The sequence below is a fragment of the Trachemys scripta genome, chromosome 2 (genome assembly GCF_013100865.1).
Source record: "Trachemys scripta elegans isolate TJP31775 chromosome 2, CAS_Tse_1.0, whole genome shotgun sequence".
Classification (NCBI taxonomy): Eukaryota; Metazoa; Chordata; order Testudines; family Emydidae; genus Trachemys; species Trachemys scripta.
Window position 1 is genome coordinate 267171178 of NC_048299.1, and position 23307 is coordinate 267194484.

Consider the following 23307-nt stretch of genomic DNA (forward strand, 5'->3'; position numbering starts at 1 on the left):
AAAGCAACAGAGGGTCCTGTGGCACCTTTGAGACTAACAGAAGTATTGGGAGCATAAGCTTTCGTGGGTAAGAACCTCACTTCTTCAGATGCAAGTCACGAAAGCTTATGCTCCCAATACTTCTGTTAGTCTCAAAGGTGCCACAGGACCCTCTGTTGCTTTTTACAGATTCAGACTAACACGGCTATCCCTCTGATACTTGACATTCTGGAGAGTAATGCCTAAATATTCAGGTTCGTGCTGGAGGGTTGGGGCTACAAAGGCTTAATGCAGGCAGCCTTCGGCAAAATTAGTTTTTCTGTCTACTAGACATAGTTATGCCATGTAGACAAAGAAACAATCAATTCTGGGTGTCACTCATGATCCAGAGTCACTATAAGCTTTAGGTAAAGATGGGCTTACTGTAAAATGAAACTCGTGGCACGCCTTCAAGGCTGATGAGCAAGGATATTGCAAAAGAGCCTCTGGGAGGCCTCTGCATCTGGCAGGGCTGGTTGTTTTCTCTCTGACTGCTCCTCTGAGATCTTCTGATGGGTTTTGGTGACATAACTTGAGGCTGCTTGAAACTCAGGGATGCAGATTTTTTTTGGCAAACTCAGGAAATCTAAGCAGAGAAATTGGAGGTTCTGCTGACGAACCACTGAAAAGGAATTTTCACAAGGATATGTTCTTAGGGAGACTGGGCTAGCAGCCCACATGCAATACAGTCATCACATTTTTTAAATCTACCTCGTTCAGATATTACAGGAGTGCTTTGCCAAGCAAACTGTCTTCTCTTTACACACTGGTGTGATTTGCTTCAAGGAGGGGAGGGGAGAACATTTTAGAAGCATGTATTTGTTTCTTATTGACATTTTGGGGGATGTGAATTTGTGGGGGTCAAAAGTGCTGGCCTATTTGATCCCTCAAAGAACCTCACCCAAAAGAAACACAAATAGCCACCCCTCCACTAAAAATAAGGAAGGGGAGAGCTACAAAAGGACACGGATCAACTAATTAAGGGAGAGAATCCAAAAGCAGGAACGGGAATGCAGGCTAGAGGGTGCAAACGAAGGAACCAGACGGGGACAGCAAGTATAGCTCCTCCGTCAAGGGGCTGGCTTACTGGAATCCTAGGAGGTGGTGGGCGGATCCCACCAGAGCTAAAGGCCCACCCCCTCAGGTGAGGCGAGGGTCACATGACCTGGGGGACAACAAATGAAAAAACAAGAACAGGAGTAAGGGTTAAAAGTTCAAAATGAGGGTCTTGCATGGGGACATAGACCAGAGAATCTTGGACAAGTTGCTGGATTGATGGTCTAAAAGACTGAAATGTTTATCCACAAAGCAGGTACAATAGGATCCGTGCAAGCTACCCCACCCGTGTGCATCAAACCTGCGTTGGGCACTGGAGATGAAAGGGTAGTTTAGTCTCTGTGTGGCCTCAGCAGAGGCTGCCATGAACACTAACAATGATGACTGTGGGCTCTAGGATTTTTGTGAGACGGTGGTACTTTGTCACCAATTCCAAAATATTTGTCTCCTTGTTTTCCTGTGTCCAGGTGAAGAACGAGCATGTGCCTCAGAGAGACAGCAGGCTCTATCGAGGCTTTTTTATGGACCTGTTGGGCACTTCAGTCAGCACAGTTTGTTCGACATCCCAGATGTGAAGTCAGAGACTATAGCCAGGTTTTCGAGCTCTTGCCCTCCTTCCTTCAAGGAGTTGTTTGTGGACTCTGGATTGCTATCTCCTATCACAGCAAAGCAGGATGCCAGCCAGCTGTTCGCACTAGAATCCATCCTCAGTGATGCTGTCAGAGGGATGTTTCCATCAAGACAATTAGCTCGAGTCGCCCTTCGTTTCACCACCAACCCAAAGCGCTTCCAAGAAAACCTGTTTGGAGGAAAGTTCTTGAAGAATCTGATCCAGTTTAACTTTACGGGAGCACTCGGCACTAGAGGGAAATTCAGCATTGGCCAGTTTTTCCAGCAGGGAGGCGTGACAGGAATGGACAATGGAGGAGGCTTTGCAGAACGACCCGAAGGGTTGTCACTGGAAACATCAAAGGAGAGCTTCAATTTGAGTCAACCTCTTGTGGACAGCTTTGGCCGCACTGTTAGTTTACAGGACAATCAGAATGGGGTAGAATTTCTCGCTTCTCTTCTGGAACTTCCAGAGTTTTTTGTCTTTTTACAACATGTTATTTCTGTCCCTGAAAACATCGCTGAAGATTTAGGTGAGGTGGTGAAAATAGCTTTAAAGTCCAAAGATTGCACTGAGCAGCCCACGGATTTGTTTGTTCCGACGTGCACCAAGGAGGGGAGGTATGAGGAAGTTCAGTGCTATGAAGCCACGTGCTGGTGTGTAGACTCGCGAGGTAAGGAAGTCCCAGGCTCAAGAGTGCTAGGCAAACGTCCAAGGTGTCCCACTGCATGTGAGAAGCAAAGGAAAAGTCTGCAAAGCTTGAAACAAAGCCAACCTGCAGGGTCTGATCTGTTTGTTCCCTCTTGTACAACGGAAGGAGGTTTCCTACCGGTCCAGTGCCATGGAACTAATTGCATCTGCGTTGATTTGGAAGGCAGAGCTATTCCAGGAACAACAAGAAAAGCTGGGGAGCCCATGCAGTGTAAGTCTAGGGATTAGTGTTTATTTTTTTAGTAGAGATTGTGCTGCTGTTCATGCTACTTCTCCTCTTATTCGATATTGGAAATATATGGGCTAGTATGTGAGAGCACCACTGCCCTCTGCTGGAAAGAATCAGAAGTGGTCCAGCATTTGTTCATGTAGCCCTCTAATGGTTGGGGGGATCACAGAGAATATACCTTCAAATAGTCCTAGAAATAAGGAAGAGTCCCCCTTAGCACAAGTGGGTGTAGGGCCTGCACATCAGAGCAGAAGGATGTGAGCTCTATCCTTGTTAATGAGCATGTCTCTGAGTTCTGTTCCTGCTGATGTCCTTGTGGCTACTGTGAATGGTATAGCTAGTGACCATGAAAGCCAGTGAGTCCATGCAATTGATACATTATGCTCTGCTCACTGCCTCTAGAATAGCCTGTCTTTCGATAGAGTGGAAAGCTGCTTTTCTTATGGGACAAAATAATCCATGCAACTGCCATTGACCCTCCTTGGGCTGAACCCAGGACATTCTGAGCTAAACCTATGAGCGTCTATTACTTGAGCTACAGGACTGTGTCCCTCAACTGCTAGCTGTAGGAAACACGTTAACTTCATGTGTGCACCATCCGCTAAAGGGGACAAAGGCCAAAACACCTAATGTGGGTCCCACAGTCAGTTCAGAAAATTGAGTGTCAAATGTTACCTGTCTCTTATATAGTGATTTTCATCATAAATGAAGCTGATGATTAGATGTTCTAGTACCTAAGTATGAGACTGGGCATAAGCCTGTAAAATGTAATAACAGCCCCCCTCCACTCTTCTATTAATATGATATAATGGCGGAGTGAAGTGCCTTGGCTAAAAAAAGAGGTCTTGTATTGACACCTCAAGCTCAGTGGGCTCGAACAATGACAGACAGGCAGATGAAGCTCGTCCCAGAGACCCAGGCCCCCATTGAGAATAACCTGCTGCACTTTTTGGAGAGTTCAGCACCAGAAAACAATAGCAAAGCAGCCAGCAAATTGTCACTGCCATGATGGTCCAAATGGAGAGAGATAGATCTCAATAGCTATGTCCTGCAGCATTTGGGGATTCATTGATTGCAATCTATAACCTGTTTGGCCCACAGTCTGAAGCAAACAGGCACCATAGCCAGGGGAGAGCGCAAAATACTGGTGTTTTAGGTTCATAATGGTCTGCTGGACTCAAAGAGACGTGCTACTACGTTTTGCTCTTTTTATCGAGCCACTAGCAAGTGTTAACAAAATGAGATTTGGCCCTGACGTTGGCAGTTGTGGCCTCCAAAGGAGACAAACTGACATCTGTGCTTTGTTTGAGGGCTGAAGGATGTCCTATAAATGGCTGTAAAATGTAGTTAGGTAGGAGAAGTGAGGCCTGGGGTTGAAATTTCCTTTTAGATTGGGGTAAACACGTTCAGTGGTACTTTGCAACCCAAGTATTCCCGATGGTATCTATAGGGCCTGGTTTTTACTCCAGTGGGAGTTTATCTGAATAAGGATGGAGGGCAGATATTCAAAGATATTTAGGTACCTAAAGATGCAGGTAGGCACCTCACCTGCTTAGGTGATTTTGAAAATCCCATTTGGTGCCTACCTGTATCTTTAGGTGCGTAAATGCCTTTGAAAATTTGGCCTTGGGTAAAAACCTCAGGATTTGGTCCTCTTTTAATAATGGGACAAATAATAATAATTGCCCCCCAAATAGGCATACAATCAATAGTAACAATAAGCAATTTCTCTACATGTTTTTGCAAAGTAACCAAGTTCAGGTCAGCTTGCATCACATACCTACAGTGCATTCCTGAGATTATTGAATGCATATTTTCCTTTCCCTAGGTCCAAGTGCTTGCCAAGTAACTGCTGCTCAGATTTTTCTGAAGACGGTGCAGCTACTGTTGTCAGACCCACGTGCGCTGTCTCAGCTGTCCAGTGTTTACATTCCACAGTGCAGCACCGACGGTAACTGGAGACAGGTGCAATGCAATGGCCCCCCTGAGCAAGCTTTTGAATGGTACCAAAGGTGGATCACCCAGAATAATGAAGGCAAAACTCTGCCTGTCGTTGACTTGTTGAACATACTACTTGAATATAAAGAATCATCTTCCCAAGGCTTTGCAGCCTTTATTAAAGGCTTGTATGTGGCTGGCCACCAGAATATCTTCCCAGCGTTGGCCAAGTATTCTTCTTTTGATGCTCTTCCCCCTGGAGTGCTGGAGGGCAACGTGACAGTTGTGTCAGAGAACATTTTATTGGATCCATATACATTCTGGCAGCTTCTGCATGGTCAGCTCTCCCATTACCCAGGGTCCTACGCTGATTTCAGTGCCCTTTTAGGCCACTTTGAACTGCGCAGTTGTTGGTGTGTTGACAGCAAGGGAGAAGAACTGCAAGGAACTAAGGCCGAGGCGAACAAGATCCCAGCATGTAAGTAACATGACAGAGTTTCTGGTTCTTTATTTACTCCAGTAAGAAAAATTCATTTAGAGAACTATGAAGTAGAAAGTTATTGACTCAGGGAAGGACCCATTGATTCCACAGTTACTGCTAGCAAACAGCTGTCTTTTGGAAAAGAATAGATTGCCCCAACTTTAGTAGCACGGTGTGTGGTGTATTGAAAACTGTTCAAATGACAAGCTATCACTTTAAGTTTCAAGGGGTTTCCTGCTTCTGCTTGCAGGCTAGGGAACTCTGTAGGCAAGGATGAGATCTGGGTTTTCTGCAGTCAGTCTGCAAAAGACGCAGTTGGGTCCAAGATGGATTGAGTTGTGCCTTTCTGTCTTAGATAGCAGCCTCTCTCTCTCTCCATTAATTGTTGTGTGTTAGATTTCTGGATTCTAAGAAATGAAGTAGTATTAAATTGAAGCCTTTCCGGAAGAGTATTTATGTTTTGTTTCTAACTCTGTGTGTATGCCGTGAACATAATATGGAGAAATAAAATAGAGAAAATCCTTTCTGTGGAAAAAATGACAGACAGCCTTATACCAGGATCAAGTAGATTTTGTAATGTATGGATACCATTTTTGGAATTTGAACACAATCAAAACACAGATAATGAGAAGGGGCTGAGCAAGTACAGATGGGTTTGGGACTTATGGAGGTAATAAATACAAGTTATGAAAGTGATTTGTTACATGAACTTATCATACAAGCATTATGTAAGGATAAAATAGAAGCACTATAAAGTAAGGTAAGAGGAATTTTCCTTGCTATTGTTATTACTCAGTGTTTTCTTGCCATCAGCCTGATTCAGAAAAGCAAACCTCTTTAGGAAAGCACTTAACCACGTGTTTAAGTCCTTTTGAGGTCAACAGGACTTAAGCATGTGATTAAAGTCAAACACATGCTTAAATGCATTCCTGATTTAGGACTGTAGTTAGCATGGTATAGTCAGATGCTGCAGCGACGAGGACCATGTAAGTACCTAGATAGATGGGTTGGATTTTCAAAATCACACAGCAGTAGCCTAACCCTGCTCCAATCAACTCAGTGGAAAAACTCCCCTGGAAGTCAGTGGGAGAAGAGTAAGGTCAGCACTGAATGCTTTTGAAAATCCCACCTCACAGGTGCTGACTTCATCATTTCCCAGCGGGGTACTTGATCCCTGCTCCGCACTAGGCCCTGCCCCCACAATACCCCTTCCCCCAAGCCCCCCCCCCCGTCTTTTCCCGCCCGGGCCCTACCCGGGTAGTGGTGGGCGTGAGGTGCTGGGAGGGAGGAGGAAGAACTGATCAGCGGGGCTGTTACCAGATTTGACCATTACCTTGGGGTATGCTCATTTATTCGGGTTACTTTTCTAGGGGGGGGAGGGGGAGTTCTGTAATTCTATCAATGTACTGCTTGTGTCACTTGTGTGTTCATATGGAACTCTACTTCTCCCTTCTGCAAGTCCCCTCCCAATGGAGCTATCCTGCAGGACCTCGGTTCCCTAGGGCTGGGTTACTCCAGCCCCAGAATCAATCACTCTCACTCTCACTCTCACTCTCACACACACACACACACACACACACACACCCCCCAAGTCTGAGTGGACCGGCTCAATCAGCACTGTCAAGCTGATCCCAATAGATTTGTTTATAGGTAAGCTGCTGACTCAAGGGTTTTCTTTAGGCTAGACAATAGGAGCTGATCACTCTTGGCCATGGGTGATGTTTTCTTCCAGGGAGCTCACAATGCAACTAGGCTGCTTCAGTATTTGGATATCAATTAAGGATTCATTACTAGAATTGGTCTGATAATTGCTGAGCTGGGTGTGTGCAGACATAGGTTCATTAGCATCTGGAGCAGAGATTCCCAGGATGCAGTGCTTCCCTGCTTTTTCTGGTCCCAGAGTTCAGTGTGGTTCTCTGTTCTCCACTCTGTATGTAAATTGAGATGTCTTCCTGTCCCATCTTTCATGCAGATGAGGCTAGGGGAGTTGTCTCTGCTCTCCATTCTGTATGTTAACGGAGATGTCTTAATCTTGTCATCCTCGTCAGGAGGGGTCTAGGTGTGTCTCCCAACGCCCTTCACTGCTCTCTGCAAGTTTTTTCCTCTGATGGGCTTTGGTTTAAGCAGAGGCTGGGGTGGGGGGTGTCTTTCATGAGTCAGGCTGGATACTGTACCCTGGTTCTCCAAGAACACAGAGTTGACTGGTATCAGGGCCCACCAGCGGGTGGGAAGCACTGTGGGTGAGGGGAAGGAGCTTATCAATGAGGCTGCCGGTAGGGACTATGCTCACCTGTATATCATGTTGCTACCAAAGCAGTGGGGTTCTGCACTGCACCACTTGGATAGATGGGCTGTGAGATGGTCCTGGGAACTAGAATCACCATCTTAGTTCCTCAAGTGGGTGGCGGAAAGGACAAAGGGTGGAAAACTTCCAGTGGGGGAAAGAGCACACAAAAACTTAACTATCGGTTCGGGGGGCAGGACTGGAAGAAGGGAGATATTAGATTAACACAAAGAACAGGAGTACAGACTAACACGGCTGCTACTCTGAAACCTGTAGATTAACACAGATATATATTTGCAGAGAAGCTTGCATGGAGACTGTTCACAGTATGCCTGGCTACAAGAAATGAGTAAAAGACAAAGCATAGAAAATGCAAATGACAGGCCATATGCCAATCATCACCCTGGACACTTTGCTTGTATGTTGCATCCTTTCTCCCAACCTTTGTCTTAACTGACTCAAGGCAGGGACTGAGTCTTTCTGCCTGTTTACATGGTGCCAGGCACATTCTGGGTCATGCTGTAATACAAATAAAGAATAATAACAACTCTTACTGATCACTTATTTGTGTGTGTGTGTGTGTGTGTGTACAGAGAGGGTTTTTCTTTTAACTGATGCAAACCAAAGTAAATATAGAAAGAACCAAGAAATGTTAAATAAGAGTCTCTTGAATATAAATGTGTGAATCTTTACTGGAGTAAGATAAAAGTTATTAAAACAACCCTTTGCTGTACATACAGGCCCTGGTGCATGCAGAAGTGTAAAGAGGGAAGCTATGCAGTTCATTGATGAAGCAGAACAACTCATCCTAGCTTCGAATGGCTCCCATATTCCTTTGGGACAGAGCTTTTTAATGGCAAAAGGACTTCGACTAACGGACAACGATCTTCTTCATTTTGCTGAGACCTTTCAATCAGGGATCGCATTCTCTGAAAAGCTATTGGCAGGAAGTGACTATGCGGTCCGACTGGCAGCACAATCAAGTAGGTTGGGAGGAGTAGAAGTTGGTAAAATGGATTGAAATTAAACCTGTGGAGAACAGGGCCTTTGCTTAAAGGGGAGTAATGCATAAACTAGCCCAAAACATTATCTGTATATACCAGAGCTCTGTAGGCCAAAGTCAGCCTTACTGAAAGTGGACGTAAATCCATCAGAGTTAATGAAGTTTCAACTGCTTACATCAGGGCTGAGTTTAACCCTTTTTCTGATGTAGCACAGTGGGTGACATTAGAACCTGGAGATTTCCCATTCATTAAATTTCCCAGTGTATTTGTAGTATTTCCCCTTCTAAATAAAGGGACTAGAGTAGGATGTTGTATATGTGCATTTTTAAAGAATATCCTGGTTTGTTTATTTTTTTTATAGCCTTGCATTTCTACTGGCGGAGTCACTTTACTTCAAAAGGTTCTGCTGGACAAGCAACGTTCCTGGGATTTCATCCTTACGTTCCCCAGTGTGATGGCCTGGGGAACTGGGAACCAGTCCAATGCTATGAGAGTACTGGTGAGGCATCACTTGTAAAATACTCACTGCTTCTTGTTGAGTTGAGATGAGTAAAGGCAGGTCAGACTGACATATAATGTAACAAAATTAGAAGAAATAACATCACAAGTTATTTCTTAACCAAAAATATATTCGCCACATGTTATTTTAAATATATATCTGTATTGCTAGGAGAAAGACTATGGCTGCACCATGAAGATACTTGGCCAAATTCTGCCCCTCTGGCTTTCCGTTGTGAGGAATCCCTGAGTAACATAAAGCTGGCATACCTGACTTTGTCACCCACACTCTTCCAGGTGTAGGGAGCATTCCCGGGGGCCAGATGTGGGAGGGCAATGAAGTAGCCCCTTGAGGTCTGTTTTACCTGAAGTAATTTAGAGCAGTCTTTAGGCTAATCTAAATTATGGCAGGGAATGGATCAGCTGCCACTCAGCTCTAGTTGGGCTTAAAGTCCCCTTTCCCCCTGACATTGGGCCCGTTGTTGACTGCAGCTTGGCCAGACCTAGTGTTACATGTTCATACAGCAGCAACCGAAATAATATTCTGAACTTGTTGTTTTTAAAATTAATGTTTTTTGTAAACATTACAGACCATCAGCCAAATTTTCACCTGACTTATTACCCTATAATATTTCAGGTGATTCCAGTAAAGTCTTGTGGGTTATCAGTCTAGGTAAACTGAGCCCAATGTGTTCACGTGAGTTTACTCTTCACAAAATGTGCCAGATCGTATAAAATAAGAAATACCCTGAATCGTCAGCTAAAGTACAAACCAGAGCCCCGATGCCGATATTGGAAACTTTTTGTTTTTTTCTTGCCAAAATGAAAAACTGAAAAAAATTAATTTTTGGTGCAAAGAAACATTTTGTTCAACCCAAATTATTTTTTTTAGGTTTGGTTTGGTTTGATTCTGTTTCTTTTTTATCCTTTTAAAAACAATCTAGCTACATTTAGAAACACAATGTTTCTAAGCAAAAAATCAAAACATTTCATTTAAAAAAGCCAAATGTTTCAACTTTTTTATAACATATATTTCTATGTTTTTGAATGAAACTGTTAACTGAATTTGTCCCAAATTCACAAATAATTTCGGTGGACCCAAAATTGTATTTTTTTTATTTTTTTTTGGTGAATAAACTGTTCATCCAAAAAATTCACCCAGCTTCCTCTTCACTGATCTGGATTGTGGAACTAGCCATTACATTGTTTTCACAGTGATGCTGCCATATGGACTGTGTTCAGTATCCCAGCCAACAACAACAACAACAATCCTCCTGCTGTTCAGATCAGCATGTGATGATAACAACATAGGAAAGGGACATACATTTTTCTAATGTAGGGCTGCTATGATTTCTTGCCTAGGTCACTGCTGGTGTGTGGATGAAAGGGGAGGCTACATTGCAGATTCTCTGATCATACGCTCAGCACAGTTCCCAAAATGTAAGTTAACCTTTTCGTCCTACAATTTTCCCTATTCTTAGCTGATACAGGTATATATTTTAGTTTTGATTGAGATTTTTAGTAAATCGCAGATAGCATAACAGAAGGTTGTTTTTCTTAAAACCTTCACAAAAGAAAGCAAAGGGAAGAAAGAAGTTTTGTTTTGCAGCTAGAGGAACTCTGTGCGTCTGTCTCAACTATTTGGCAGGCTATTTAGAATATAAGAACAGCCATATTGGGTTCCTAGTTCATAACAATGAGTTCCATAGGGTAGTTGTGTGAAAAAGTACTTCCTCTTGTTTGTATTAAACCTGTTGCCTATTAATGTCATTGGGTGACCGCTGGTTTTTGTATTGTGAGAAAGGTTCAATAACACTTTTCTATCCACTTGTTTTCCACACGGTTCATGATTTTATAGACCTCCATCATATCCCCTCTTTCTAAGCTGAACAGCCCTACTCTTTTTAGGTTTCAGAGTAGCAGCCGTGTTAGTCTGTATCCGCAAAAAGAACAGGAGTACTTGTGGCACCTTAGAGACTAACAAATTTATTAGAGCATAAGCTTTCGTGGACTACAGCCCACTTCTTCGGATGCTTAGTGTCTCTTCATATGGAAGCTGTTCCATATCCTTGATCATCCTTGTTGCTCTTCTCTGAACCTTTTTCAGTTCCACTATTTCCTGTTTGAGATGGGTGACCAGAACTGGACACAGTATTCCAAGTATTGTGCGCCCCATGGATCTACATAGCATTATAATATTTTCTGTTTCATTTTCTATCCCTTTCCTAATGGTTCCTAAAATCCTGTTAGCCTTTTTGACCACTGCTGCGCTGAGTAGATGGTTTCAGAGAACTATCCTCGGTGACTCCAAGATCGCTTGCTTGGGTGGTAACAGCTGATTTAGAATCCATCTATGTATAATGTATAGTTGGGATTATTTTTTCCAATGTGCATTACTTTAAACTTATCACTGTTGAATTTCATCTGCCATTTTGTTGCCCAGTCAGCCAGTTTTGTGAGTTCCTTCTGTAACTCCTCGCAGTCTCCTTTGGACTTAACTGTCCTGAATAATTTTGGATCATCTGCAAACTTTGCTGCTTCTCTGTTCACCCCCTTTTCCACATCATTAATTAGTATGCTGAACAGCACAAGTCCTAGTACAGATTCTTGGGGAATCCCGCTATTCACCTCTCTCCATTGTGAAACTGGCCATTTATTCCTACCTTTTGTTTTCTATCTTTCAACCATCAGTGATACTTGAGATGAACTTCCTTCTTACCCCTTAGCTACCTAGCTTCCTTAAGAGCCTTTGGTGAGGGATCTTGTCAAAGACTTTCTGAAAATCCAAGACCACGTATTGACTGGATCACCCTTCATCCATATGTTTGTTGACTCCCTCAAAGAATTCTAATAGATTGATGAGGCATGACTTCCCTTAACAAAAGTCGAATTGACTCTTCCCCAACAAATCATGGTTATCTGTGTCTGATAATTCTGTTTGCTATAGTTTCTACACATTTGCCCAGTACTGAAGTTAGGCTCACCAGCCTGTAATTGCCAGGATCTCTTCTGAAGCCCTTTTTAAAAATCTGCAATATTTGACTTCTGCATTTACCCTTTTGTTTGATAGAATTTAGGAATGGATATGGTTTTTTCAAGGAAGTCTTCTGCTTCATTCCCCAAAAATTGAATCTACAGTGTGATTAACTGGGCTAGAATGTATGTGCACTTCTGCCCTCTCTTGCATTGATTTGGAATGCTCTGCTGAGCTTCAGAGGCCCTCTACTGCTAACATCAAATATCAATTCTTGGCCCTGATGTAGCAAAGCATTTAAGCATGTGTTTAATTTTAAGCATGTGAGTAGGTCCCTGACTTCAGTGGGACATGTCACATATTTAAAGGTAATCATGTGCTTAAGTGCTTTGCTGACTGGGGGTTGTAACTCAAATGAGGCATAAGTTTTTTGAGTATACGCAGGGGTGAAAGTAACTTAAAGGACTTACTGGTATGCTGGAGACCTGAGCGGGCGCGTGGCCTAAACCTGAAGAGGTGTGGCCTCAACCAGAAGAGGTGGGGCCTTTTAAGATTTAAAGGTCTGGGACTTTGGCTGTGGCTGGGAGCCCCAGGGCCTTTAAATCACCCCAGAGCCACCAGCTGCAGAGGTGGCTGGGAGCCCCGGGGCTTAGGGGCAAATTAAAGGGCCTGGGGTTCTGGCTGCTGCAGAGCTCCGGGCCCTTTAAATCACCGCCAGAGCCTGGCTGCCGGGGCCCCAGGGCTCTGGCAGCTGGTCTTGAGTGGGGATTTAAAGGGCCCGGTGCTCCTGCCACTGGGGGGTAGCGGCGGCAGGGCTCTGGCGGTGATTTAAAGGGCCCGGGACTCCAGCCACTGCGGGGAGCCCCGGGCCTTTTAAAGCGCCGCTGGAGCTCCAGCACCAGGGGAGTGAGGACAAAGGATAAAATGTAATTTTAAACCCAGGTTTTTATAGGATTTCCATATGAATTCTTTGTAAAGGTGAGTGTTGTTTCTCGCAGGGCCCAGTTCTTTCTGCTGGATCAAGCTTGTGGGCTTAAGAGCAGCTTTTATTTGATTTTTGTGGTTCATCTTGTCACTGCTTTCTTACATGAAACTGGAAGATGTTTTTAATTGTAAGGTCCCATTGGAAGAAAATATAAGGGATAAAGGATTTCAGGAAGGTGGGCAGTTTCTCAGGGAGACAATATTAAAGCCACAAGTGCAAACTACCCTGATGCAAAGGAAAAACAGGAAGAATAATAGGAGGCCAATATGGCTCCATCAGAAGCTTTTAAAGTGGAAACATGGATGAATTGCTAACGAGGATTACAAAAGGATAGCCCAAGCATATAGGAATAAAATCAGAAAGGCACATACTGAGTTACCCCTAGCAAGTGTAACCCTTCAATATCTAAGAGTTCCTTTCCATTGATACAACACAGAACTGGCTCGAGCCCTCACCCAGTAACCTGGGAAATTTACACCCCACCCCTGGGTGCCTCTGAGTGGCAATATTCCCCACTCGCAAGCACAGAGGGGGTGAACCTAACAGGTAATGATCAAGTGATTTCTCTCCTGCCCTCCATCTCCATCCTCTGACAAACAGAGGCTAGGGACATCATTCCTTACCCATCCTGGCTAATAGCCATTAATGGACTTAATCTCCATGAATTTATCTAGTTCTCTTTTAAACCTTGTTATAGTTCTAGCCTTCACAACCTCCTCAGGCAAGCAGTTCCACAAGTTGACTGTGCGCTGTTTGAAGAAGAACTTCCTTTTATTTGTTTTAAACCTGCTGCCCATTAATTTCATTTGGTGGTCCCTAGTTTTTATATTATGGGAACAATAACTTTCCCTTATTCACTTTCTTCACACCACTCATGATTTTATATACCTCTGTCATATCCCCCCCTTAGTCTCCTCTTTTCCAAGCTGAAAAGTCCTAGCCTCTTTAATCTCTCCTCATATGAGACCCATTCCAAACCCCTAATCATTTTAGTTGCCCTTCTCTGAACCTTTTCTAATGCCAGTATATATTTTTTGAGATGAAGAGACTACATCTGTATGCAATATTCAAGATGTGGGCGTACCATGGATTTATATAAGGGCAATAAGATATTCTCCGTCTTATTCTCGATCCCTTTTTTAACGATTCCTAACATCCTGTTTGCTTTTTTGACTGCTGCTGTACACTGCATGGATGTCTTCAGAGGACTATCCACGATGACTCCAAGATCTCTTTCCTGATTAGTTGTAGCTAAATTAGCCCCCATCATATTGTATGTATAGTTAGGGTTATTTTTTCCAATGTGCATTACTTTACATTTATCCACATTAAATTTAATTTGCCATTTTGTTGGCCAATCACTTAGTTTTGTGAGATCTTTTTGAAGTTCTTCACAGTCTGCTTCGGTCTTAACTATCTTGAGTAGTTTAGTATCATCTGCAAACTTTGCCACCTCACTGTTTACCTCTTTCTCCAGATAATTTATGAATAAGTTGAATAGGATTGGTCCGAGGACTGACCCTTGGGGAACACCACTAGTTACCCCTCTCCATTCTGAAATTTTACCATTTATTCCCTTTCTTTTAACCAGGTCTCAATCCATGAAAGGATCTTCCCTCTTATCTCATTACAACATAATTTACGTAAGAGCCTTTGGTGAGGGACCTTGTCAAAGGCTTTCTGGAAATCTAAGTACGCTATGTCCACTGGATCCCCCTTGTCCACATGTTTGTTGACCCCTTCGAAGAACTCTAATAGATTAGTAAAACATGATTTCCCTTTACAGAAACCATGTTGACTTTTGCCCAACAATTTATGTTCTTTTGTATGTCTGCGCGAGGCTGGGGTTGCTGCTCGCCCGGGCCCTGCCTCCCCCTCGCATGGGGCTGGCATTGCTGCTCACTCACCACATGTTCCTCCACACCTCACTTTTTGACAAAAGTGGCATTTGTCCTGTTTGCTCTTGGCAAGAACAAATGGGACAAATGCCCACTTTTGACAAAACAGTCGGGACGGGCAGAACTTTAAAAAGGGACTGTTCCAGCCAAAATAGGACATATGGTCAGCCTAGTCAGATGTTGTCTTATTCAGGAAGGCATGAGGAGATCAGATTTATTTCCTTCATTCAGCCATACGTTTTCTCTCTCAAAGGCCAGACGACATGTCAGCGATCTCGAGCCAATGCGTTAATTTCCAGCTGGAAACAGAGTGGATCAAAGCTCAGGGCTACTGCTGCAGACCTGTTCATCCCCTCCTGTCTTGAGGTAAATGAGTATAACTGGGGGATGGGCAGGGAAGGAGCAAACTGAGCCTTCCCCACCATGTTTAATGCCTTGGCAAGGTCACAGGCAATTGCAGTTCCTGTGCTGAGGAGCTTCCACCATGCGCCCCTGGGGGTTCACGTCACCCTTAAGGTAGATTTATCTACACTAGACGTGATAAATTGATCCCCGATAGGGTATAGAACAGGCTTCCAAGGGAGGTTGTGGAATCCCCATCATTGGAGGTTTTTAAGAACAGGTTGAACAATCACCTGTCAGGGATGGTCTAGGTTTACTTGGTCCTGCCTCGGTACAGAGGGCTGGACTTGATGACCTCTTGAGGTCCCTTCCAGCCCTACATTTCTATGATTCTATGACGAAGGCTTTTGAAATGTGGGTTCTGGTGCACATTGCGCATTAGCAACAGCTCTGTGTAAAGTACATCACCCTACAGTGACATTGTAATTGGTCCATCTTAGACTGGAGAATATACTGTGCTACAGAAATCAGACACAGGTGCTTGGTGTGTGGATCCCACGTCAGGAACCGTAGTTCAACACAGCAGCAAGGATTCAGATGGCAGCCCCCTCTGTAAGTACTGGTATTCACCAACTTGCTGGCTAAACCACTTTGAAACTTAACCATTTATTGCCTCAGTCTGACAGGTTCTCTATTACACAATTGGGAGTCGAGAGGCTTGGTTCTATTCCTGGGCCTGCCACTGACTTGCAGTGTCCCCTTGATCAAGTCAGCCTCCTTAATCTTATGTACTCAATGGTTGTAAGTTGGCTTCAGTTGAGCTTCACTGATTTACATCAGCTGGAGGTCTGGTTTCTGGATTTTACAGTCCCATGGTTCATGCTGAGGTATAAATTATGAGGAAGTCTCTGAGTACCATTGAACTTCAAAATATCCTCCTCCAAAGGCTATAAAATAGCATATATACAAAATCACAGCAGGTATAAAATATCTATTTACATGGCAATCTGTGGCCCGGCTTCAGTGAGATTCCACAGTTGCTATGACACCCTAGAATTGTGCCTAGCAGCTCAGTGGAATAGGAGCAGGCCTGTCTGGACATCTGAGAACCTTTTATCTTTTTAAAAGATAGGTGTGAATCAGTCCCTTTTGCCTGTGCCATTTAGGGCTTTCAGCACATTAAAATACATTTAGTTTGTTTATTAAAAAAATTGCAAGATGCCTTCAATACGTCTTACTAGTGGCTGAATAAATCATTACAAATCATTTATTTAACAAATTTTGCTTTTTTTATGTTTGCAAATTGTCCACAAAAAAGATTGCAAAACCCTTGAATTTATTCTTTTCACTGAAATTGTTGGCGAACAATTTCTGCTTTCAGACTGTTCATTATCAGTGGATTGTGAATATACACAATTTACATATGCAAGAGCATAAGCTTAGTCTCCAGTTTTGCAAGATCTTACATCTCTGTAATTTTACATACAAGCTCAGTCCCATTGAGTAAGAACCAGGCTGAACACTTTGCCCCAAGCTGGGATTGAGTTCATTGGAACTATTCATGAGCGTATAGTTACGTGTTCATAAGTGTTGGCAGGGTTGGGCACATAAAATTAGATATTTTGTGTGTATTAGTATTAATAAATAGAGCTAGTTGGGAATCTTCTAATGAAATATTTTTGTTAGAAAATGCCAATTTATCAAAATGAAAACAGTTCACAGGAAAGAGTCGGTTTTGATGGATCTCCAGGTTCAAAATAGATAAACAAATACATCTGGGGACCAAAAATTTGAAATTGATGAAACATTCTGTTTCAACATGTTCAAAATGAGAAATTTATTTTTTTGGTTCAAAATGACTTTTTGTTTGAAAATTTTAATTAATTTACATTTAGGCTTGACAGAATTCGATTTTTATTTTTTGTATAATTTTGATAGATAATATCAAGGTCTATCTTTGACCAAATTTTTAATCAATCAAAATTTTCATAGTTGCTCGAAATTATGGGGGGTGTGTGTGTGTGTGTGTGTGTGTGAGAGAGAGAGAGAGAGTGAGTGAGGCAAGAGAGGGCAGACAATAATTATTTAATAACAGTAGATTTTGAGATTCAAAAGTTAAAGCTCTATAAAAACATAAATTGTCAGCATCCTATGTCAAAATGTACAAAGTAAATATCCTTAAATCAAACTCTAATAGGTTCTCAAGCAGCATTTTTTTCATTTTGCCTATCTGTAAATTTTGATGATGATTTGTGTGTGTAAGGTGAAATGGATGTTTACTGATATTTACTAATAAACAGACTAATCCTTCCAAGCCTCTTCATACTAAAATAAGGATAAAAAAAAATAAAGGAATAAGTTAAATATATAAAAAGGTCAAAATCAAAATGTAACACTTTGAAATTATATAAATGAAACATTTTTACTGACATGACCCAAAAAAGTTTGATTGTTTTGCAAAAAATTTTGAGATTTCAATGTTTTGTACCAGTTCAGGATGGGAATATTTTTTTTAATCTTGAAAATTTTCATGGCATGGGAAAACTGTCAGTCCCCCCTCCAATTCTAGTATTAAAGCTTATTCACTGGAATACTCATGGAAAGTGAACACAGAAAGTGCTCAAGCACAATTGAAGAAAAATTGTTTTAAATATGAAAACATATCAGTATCATCAGTATTGTATTTATACAAGATCACCTTTATGAAGATTCAGATAGCTTGCATATTAATGGTTCAAAACGGCAGCATTTTGCAGAGATAGTAAAGTCCCATGTATATCTATACTGATACAAACTTAACTATGGTCTCACGACAATTTGTCCATTATAATCTCTGTTTCCTTCAGTAATAGCCCCCAAATTTAAAGTACCAATATGGTAAGATTTGGTGTTTTGGACAATTACTGTACAATACTGAAGTTCATTTCTGTAGGTGCTCAGAGTTTCTCCTTTTTTGCTCTTCTTTCCCTTGTAATCAATCTCCTTGTCTTTAAAGGTCCTGGTTTCTGTAGTATGCTGAAGTCCAAAGTTAGCTTACGAGAAATTGGCAAAGGGTACATCCCTCAGTGTGAAGGGGACGATGGGAACTTCTCACCAGTCCAGTGTGACCAGGATCAGGAAAGCTGTTGGTGCATCTTTGAGAATGGAGAGGAGGTGCCTGGAACACGAGTAAGAGGAGAAAGGCCAGCATGTGAAAGTGAGTTGTGGCAACAGTCAAAATAACATTTACACAAGGTTCAGATCCAGAACAGGACCCTGATCTAAACTTTCCCAACATTTAGCTGTGTTGAGATTTAAGGTTCCTGTTCAATCTGTTATAGAGATTTATTTTTATTTATCTATGTATTTAGAGGCTCCAGCCAGGCTGGGCACATTTTCCAAATTTCCTTAAAGTTCAGAGGGTTGTGTTTGGTTGGGCAGGGGAGCGGGCTTTTGGATTCAGTGGCCAATTTTAATGGCAATGAAGAGTCAACACAGATGAGCCAGTCATGCTAATCTAAGAACCACCCTGAACACTTTGCCCAAGACTTGAACTGAGCCCAGTCTCAGCCTGCCCTTGGATTGGAAAAAAATTAACTGGCTGAAAAAGAAAAAAAAAAGTATATTTCTGCAATTCCTACTTTTGGCCTTTGACCAGGATGATAAAGTAGATGGGCCAAAAACACTACATGTTCACAGAGTATTTCCTGCCTTGCCAAAGCCACAAAGATCTGGAATTCTGTCAAGATTTCCAGCATGATTTCAGAGATTTGGATAAACTTAATTTACAATAACGGTTATAGATTCCCCATCACTGAACTGAAGCAGAACAAATTAAATATTTTTCAGTAATATGGTCCAAATTGCAATGATAACTTCACAGAAATTAGATCTAGAAAAACTTCTTCAAGGCCAGAATTATCCCCTGCTGGACATTCTTGTGCACTTTGTTCTATTTTTGAAATGAATGTTGTTGGTAGATTTGAAAAAAGACCAAACTACAAGAAAGTTATGTAGGATTCCCTATGTTATTCTGAGATTTGCAGAGATCTACACATGTATCTAACTGTTTCAACACAGGGCTGCAGCAATGTATGCTAGTCACATGGATGAATCCTTTAGGAATTTGGAAGCTAATGTACTACATTACATTGCAGCAATAGAGCATTCTGTAGGAGAGCTCTTGTGACAAAATAATAATGTTTAGGGAGCCTAGGAAACCAGGATGCTCTCAGGGCGTCAGAAGAGCAGCAGAGAAAGGTGGAAGAGCTTTTGAAAGGCTCCAGAAAGAGCATGAGTTGGCAGAAAGGATGAGTGGAGAAGATCCAAACTAGGTCCTAAATTCGGAAGTCCTTTCTCTGTCCTTACTCCCATTCAAGGTCAATAGCAGTTTTCCATGAGTATGGGCTGAAAATGGAAGCTACACTCCAAGATGTTGGCAGGTTTTGCATGGGTGCCAGGTATTGTTTTGCTACTCTGAAACCTGAGTAAATTCAGACGCAAGTTCCTGGATGTGATGACTTTCCTAGGTAGATTGTTAAAAGTGCTGGGGAGAGAGGAGTCAACATTCTACTTAGTGACCGTTAAGCCACAGGGATGAATTGCCAGTGACCGGGTGGATGGTGAAGGCACTGTTCATTCCTACAACAACAGCAAATGGGCTTCAGAAGTGTAAAAATGACAACACAGCCTTTCTCTTGTGAGCTGCTTGTCAGCCTAACAAGAATGAGGAAGGAACTGGAGGCTGGATCAAACAAGGAAGTTACTGATTGGGTTCAGTAATGAGGGACCCAAGCTGAAACCTATGTATGATACAGGAAAAACAAAGGAGTACAGCCAGCAACTCTAAATGTTACATTCTTTGGGGAAAATTCTGCTCTTGATACACCAGCACACCCCATTAGAATTAATCATACTGGACCAGTATAGATGAGAGCACAATGTGGCCTGTTGGTTGTGAAAAATATTAGAGCAATACAGAAGACAACAGGTTGGTTTTACATTGACCCATGTGAAGAGTTATTAATAGAGGTTGCCCTAAACGCCTACGATGACAACAGATAAACTGGTGATAATAGAAATTACCTGTGTTATGTGTTAGAACTGATGCTGTTGTGCTGATAATTGTATTTGTCTCCAGAAGTCTCAGGAATTGCTTTGGGAGTTTGTAAAGCAAGCGACCACCTCCCTTCCTGGTCTCTGGCTTTGGGCTTATGAGCTGATCTAGAATCACTAAGAGGATAGGAAATCTTGCAATGACCTTTTTAATGAGATATAATACACTTCATTTTTAAAAAAGGTGCTATAAGGGAAACTTGTAAAGTAGCATAAGAGTTGGAAATTAAGACAATGAGCAACTGATATTCTTCTCTTAGCTCCACACCATAATGTTCGGCACTGAAGAGTGACATGAAGAGGAGGTGCTATGACACAGTCAGTGTTTGGGGAAACAAGCTATATTTGGCAAGCAAATGAGCTTTCTGATGAGATGGATGAAATTGATATGAAGGCCTTTCCACTCTAATGGCCAAATAATACTTTCAAGCCATGCATGCAGCAGTCTCTGAGCCCAGTCCAATGCCCACTGAAGTCAATGTAAGTCCTTTCATTGGCTTCAAAGGGCATTGGATCAAAGCCATTGACATCAGTGGGAACTATATGCCTAGGTCTAGCACACCTGGGAGGTGATGAGGGTTACTTGGAGAGTTTATCCTGAATGTTTCATAGTTTTATCTTTCACATGTTCCTTTTCTTCATATCTTCCCAGGTCCCCAATGCCTCCTGCCTTTCAATGTGTCTTACGTGGTCAATGGAGCACTTTTCTGTGCCAACGTCTCTGAACAAAATCAGAGTTTTCAGAAGTGCCAGCTGATTTGTCGTCAAGGCTTCCATAGCGCCTTTTCCAATGCAACATTCCTGTGTGATAGAGAGAGTCGCCGTTGGATCTCAGAACCCCCCCTCTCTCAAAGCTGTCAGAGTAAGTACAGCTGCTACAGAGGCGTGTTCTCATATTTAACCGCAGATCAATGTTTAGAAGCCACCCATGTTTAGTACCTGTACCTTCACCAGGGAGGAGGCGGGGGGGAAAGTAAATAGATTTAACAGAAGCTGCCCTCATTTTGAAGCCACCTTTAAATTCCAATAACAGGAGGAAGCAATGAGATCCGTGGCTTCTAAATAAGCATGTGCAGTAGGTCAATCTTGCTCTATGCCTTTATCCACATCTTTGCCTTTCAGCTGCTTCCAGACCTGGAACAGTCCCCTTATTCTGTAATTATAGAGCTATAAATAGATGGACATTTAATCTAAATGCAGATTTTTCTCTGTAAGTGAAAAGTCGCTGGTGTCATGAAATGGCTCTGATGGAATCGCTTACTTCTGAAAGAACAGATGAGTGCCAGATGTCTGCATTTGGCAGAACTCAAATGTTTATTCGCATAAGCAAGTAACTTTGTTACTTCTGTGTCTTTCTGTAGCAATCTGTTCCCTCAGGTTATTGCCATTTTCATTGGCTGCCGCTTGGTGTTTTTGTTTTGTTCAAGAATAAAATCACCTCAAATCTTGGAAGCTGCATGTGTCTGTTCTGAACTCATGTGGCCAGTTCTTTCTTACCACTGGCCTTGTCAATGATTTGGACAGGAATGGGTTCTGATCAAAATGTCAGACTTGAACACTACTGATGTTTGAGGTAGTATGGATCAGATCTGGAACTCAACTTTGCAGCTGACCCTTGTCTCTACAATAGGCCAAATTGAAATGCTGGTTTCAAACATTCCTTCCCACAACAAAGCACACCCCCCCGCAGCGCGTGCGCGCACACACACACATATAAAATAAAATAAAATAAAATAAAAAGTTAAACACATTTGGATCTGGATTCTGGTCTCGATCTAAAATGTTATCCATCTTTCACCCTAAGCCTAAGCAGTTGTCTCTCTTTAAAAAAAAAAAAAAAAAAAAATTCTGAATGACTTTAGTATTTGCAGAACAGGTGTTGATGCAAGATCAAAACTTGGCTTGCAGTGTCAATGGCTTTTCTATACCCCCTCCCCCAGGTAATTTTGAAAGGCAGCTTTGGTAAATGTTGCATCATAAATATTAAGAGCACTAAACACCCTTTTTTTTCTTTTTCAGAGCTCCAGTTATTTCAGACTGTCCAAGCTCAAACACACTTTGAGCTGTTGCTGCCTTCTGAGAAGACCTGCAGCTCTGACTACGCTGGTTTACTGCAGGCATTCCAGATCTTTATATTCGATGAATTGAAGGCCCTTGGTTTCTGTCACATTCAGGTATTCTACGTCACTTTTTCTGGATGGGTGAAAAAAGTGTGCAGCATCTTATGCTCTGGACATGAAAAGGCAGAGACAAAAAATATGGGGTCTTATAGATAACCCATTCACAGCTGATCACAGACCAAAAATTTCATTTGGATCATTTGGAGTGAATTTTTCCACAGACTTCCAGGACTTTATACAGACTTTCAACTCTGGAGAGGAGTGAGCTGGATTATATTCTGATTCATGCAGCATCAGCTAACAACACATTATAATAAATCTCTGTGTTAGGATGTTTGTTTTGATAATCAGGGTCAAATTGACCATTCTTGAATTTCATTTCATTACTAGTATGTTTTCTCATAGGCGGTCTTGCCTAAACGTGCAGTTCGGTAGCTTTCACCAAACTATGATATGCTTCTCTTCTTATGTTAACCCTTTCTACTGTGTCAACTTCAACCCTGTGTGGAAGACCAGCACAAGGCCTAGGCATTGTTTAAGTGGTACATAGACACTGTGACAGCCTTTTGCAGAGGGGTGAATTTCACTCCACAATGCATAACAATTGTTCCATTTTGTACGCAAAATTCCAGTTTTTCTATTGTCTCTTACATGCTAAGGTTTCCTACAATATACAATTCAATCAGTATTAAATACTGAATAAGAACTAGTTTGATACTTACACTATTCCATTAAGGCTGCTTAAAATAGTTGCTGAACTGTGGTGGGCAGGTTCAGGTAAAGCTGCAGATGTTTCCTGCTTGATAGACCTTTTCTACTATAACCAGCATGGGCATTTACAACAATTACCCTGCCCCCTCCAGTCCACTCCCACAACACCAGTGAATTCTGTCACAGCTGGGGTGTGAGTGTTCTGGCCTAGTGGGTAGAGCTGCAGCCAAGGATCAGAGCTGGAGTTGGAAGCCAGAAATCAGAGCTGAAGTCAGCACTGCCAGGCAGGTTCTCTATGGGTGGCATATCCTGTGGTGCTTGACCCCTGAGGCTCAGAGCCCGTCAATCACTATT

The 23307-nt window shown here is 42.2% G+C and overlaps 1 protein-coding gene across 1 annotated transcript in view; it reads left to right on the forward strand.

Moving 5' to 3' along the window:
- TG (thyroglobulin) overlaps window positions 1-23307 on the forward strand; it is a gene marked incomplete at its 3' end in the record, with an annotated part of 79297 nt that overhangs the window by 5805 nt on the left and 50185 nt on the right. Inside the window, 10 exon segments of the mRNA XM_034759590.1 lie at window positions 1542-2357; window positions 4453-5040; window positions 8068-8310; window positions 8693-8830; window positions 10192-10269; window positions 14940-15052; window positions 15529-15640; window positions 18024-18224; window positions 20775-20984; window positions 22142-22296. Of these exon segments, the coding sequence (XP_034615481.1) occupies window positions 1542-2357; window positions 4453-5040; window positions 8068-8310; window positions 8693-8830; window positions 10192-10269; window positions 14940-15052; window positions 15529-15640; window positions 18024-18224; window positions 20775-20984; window positions 22142-22296 (2654 nt within the window).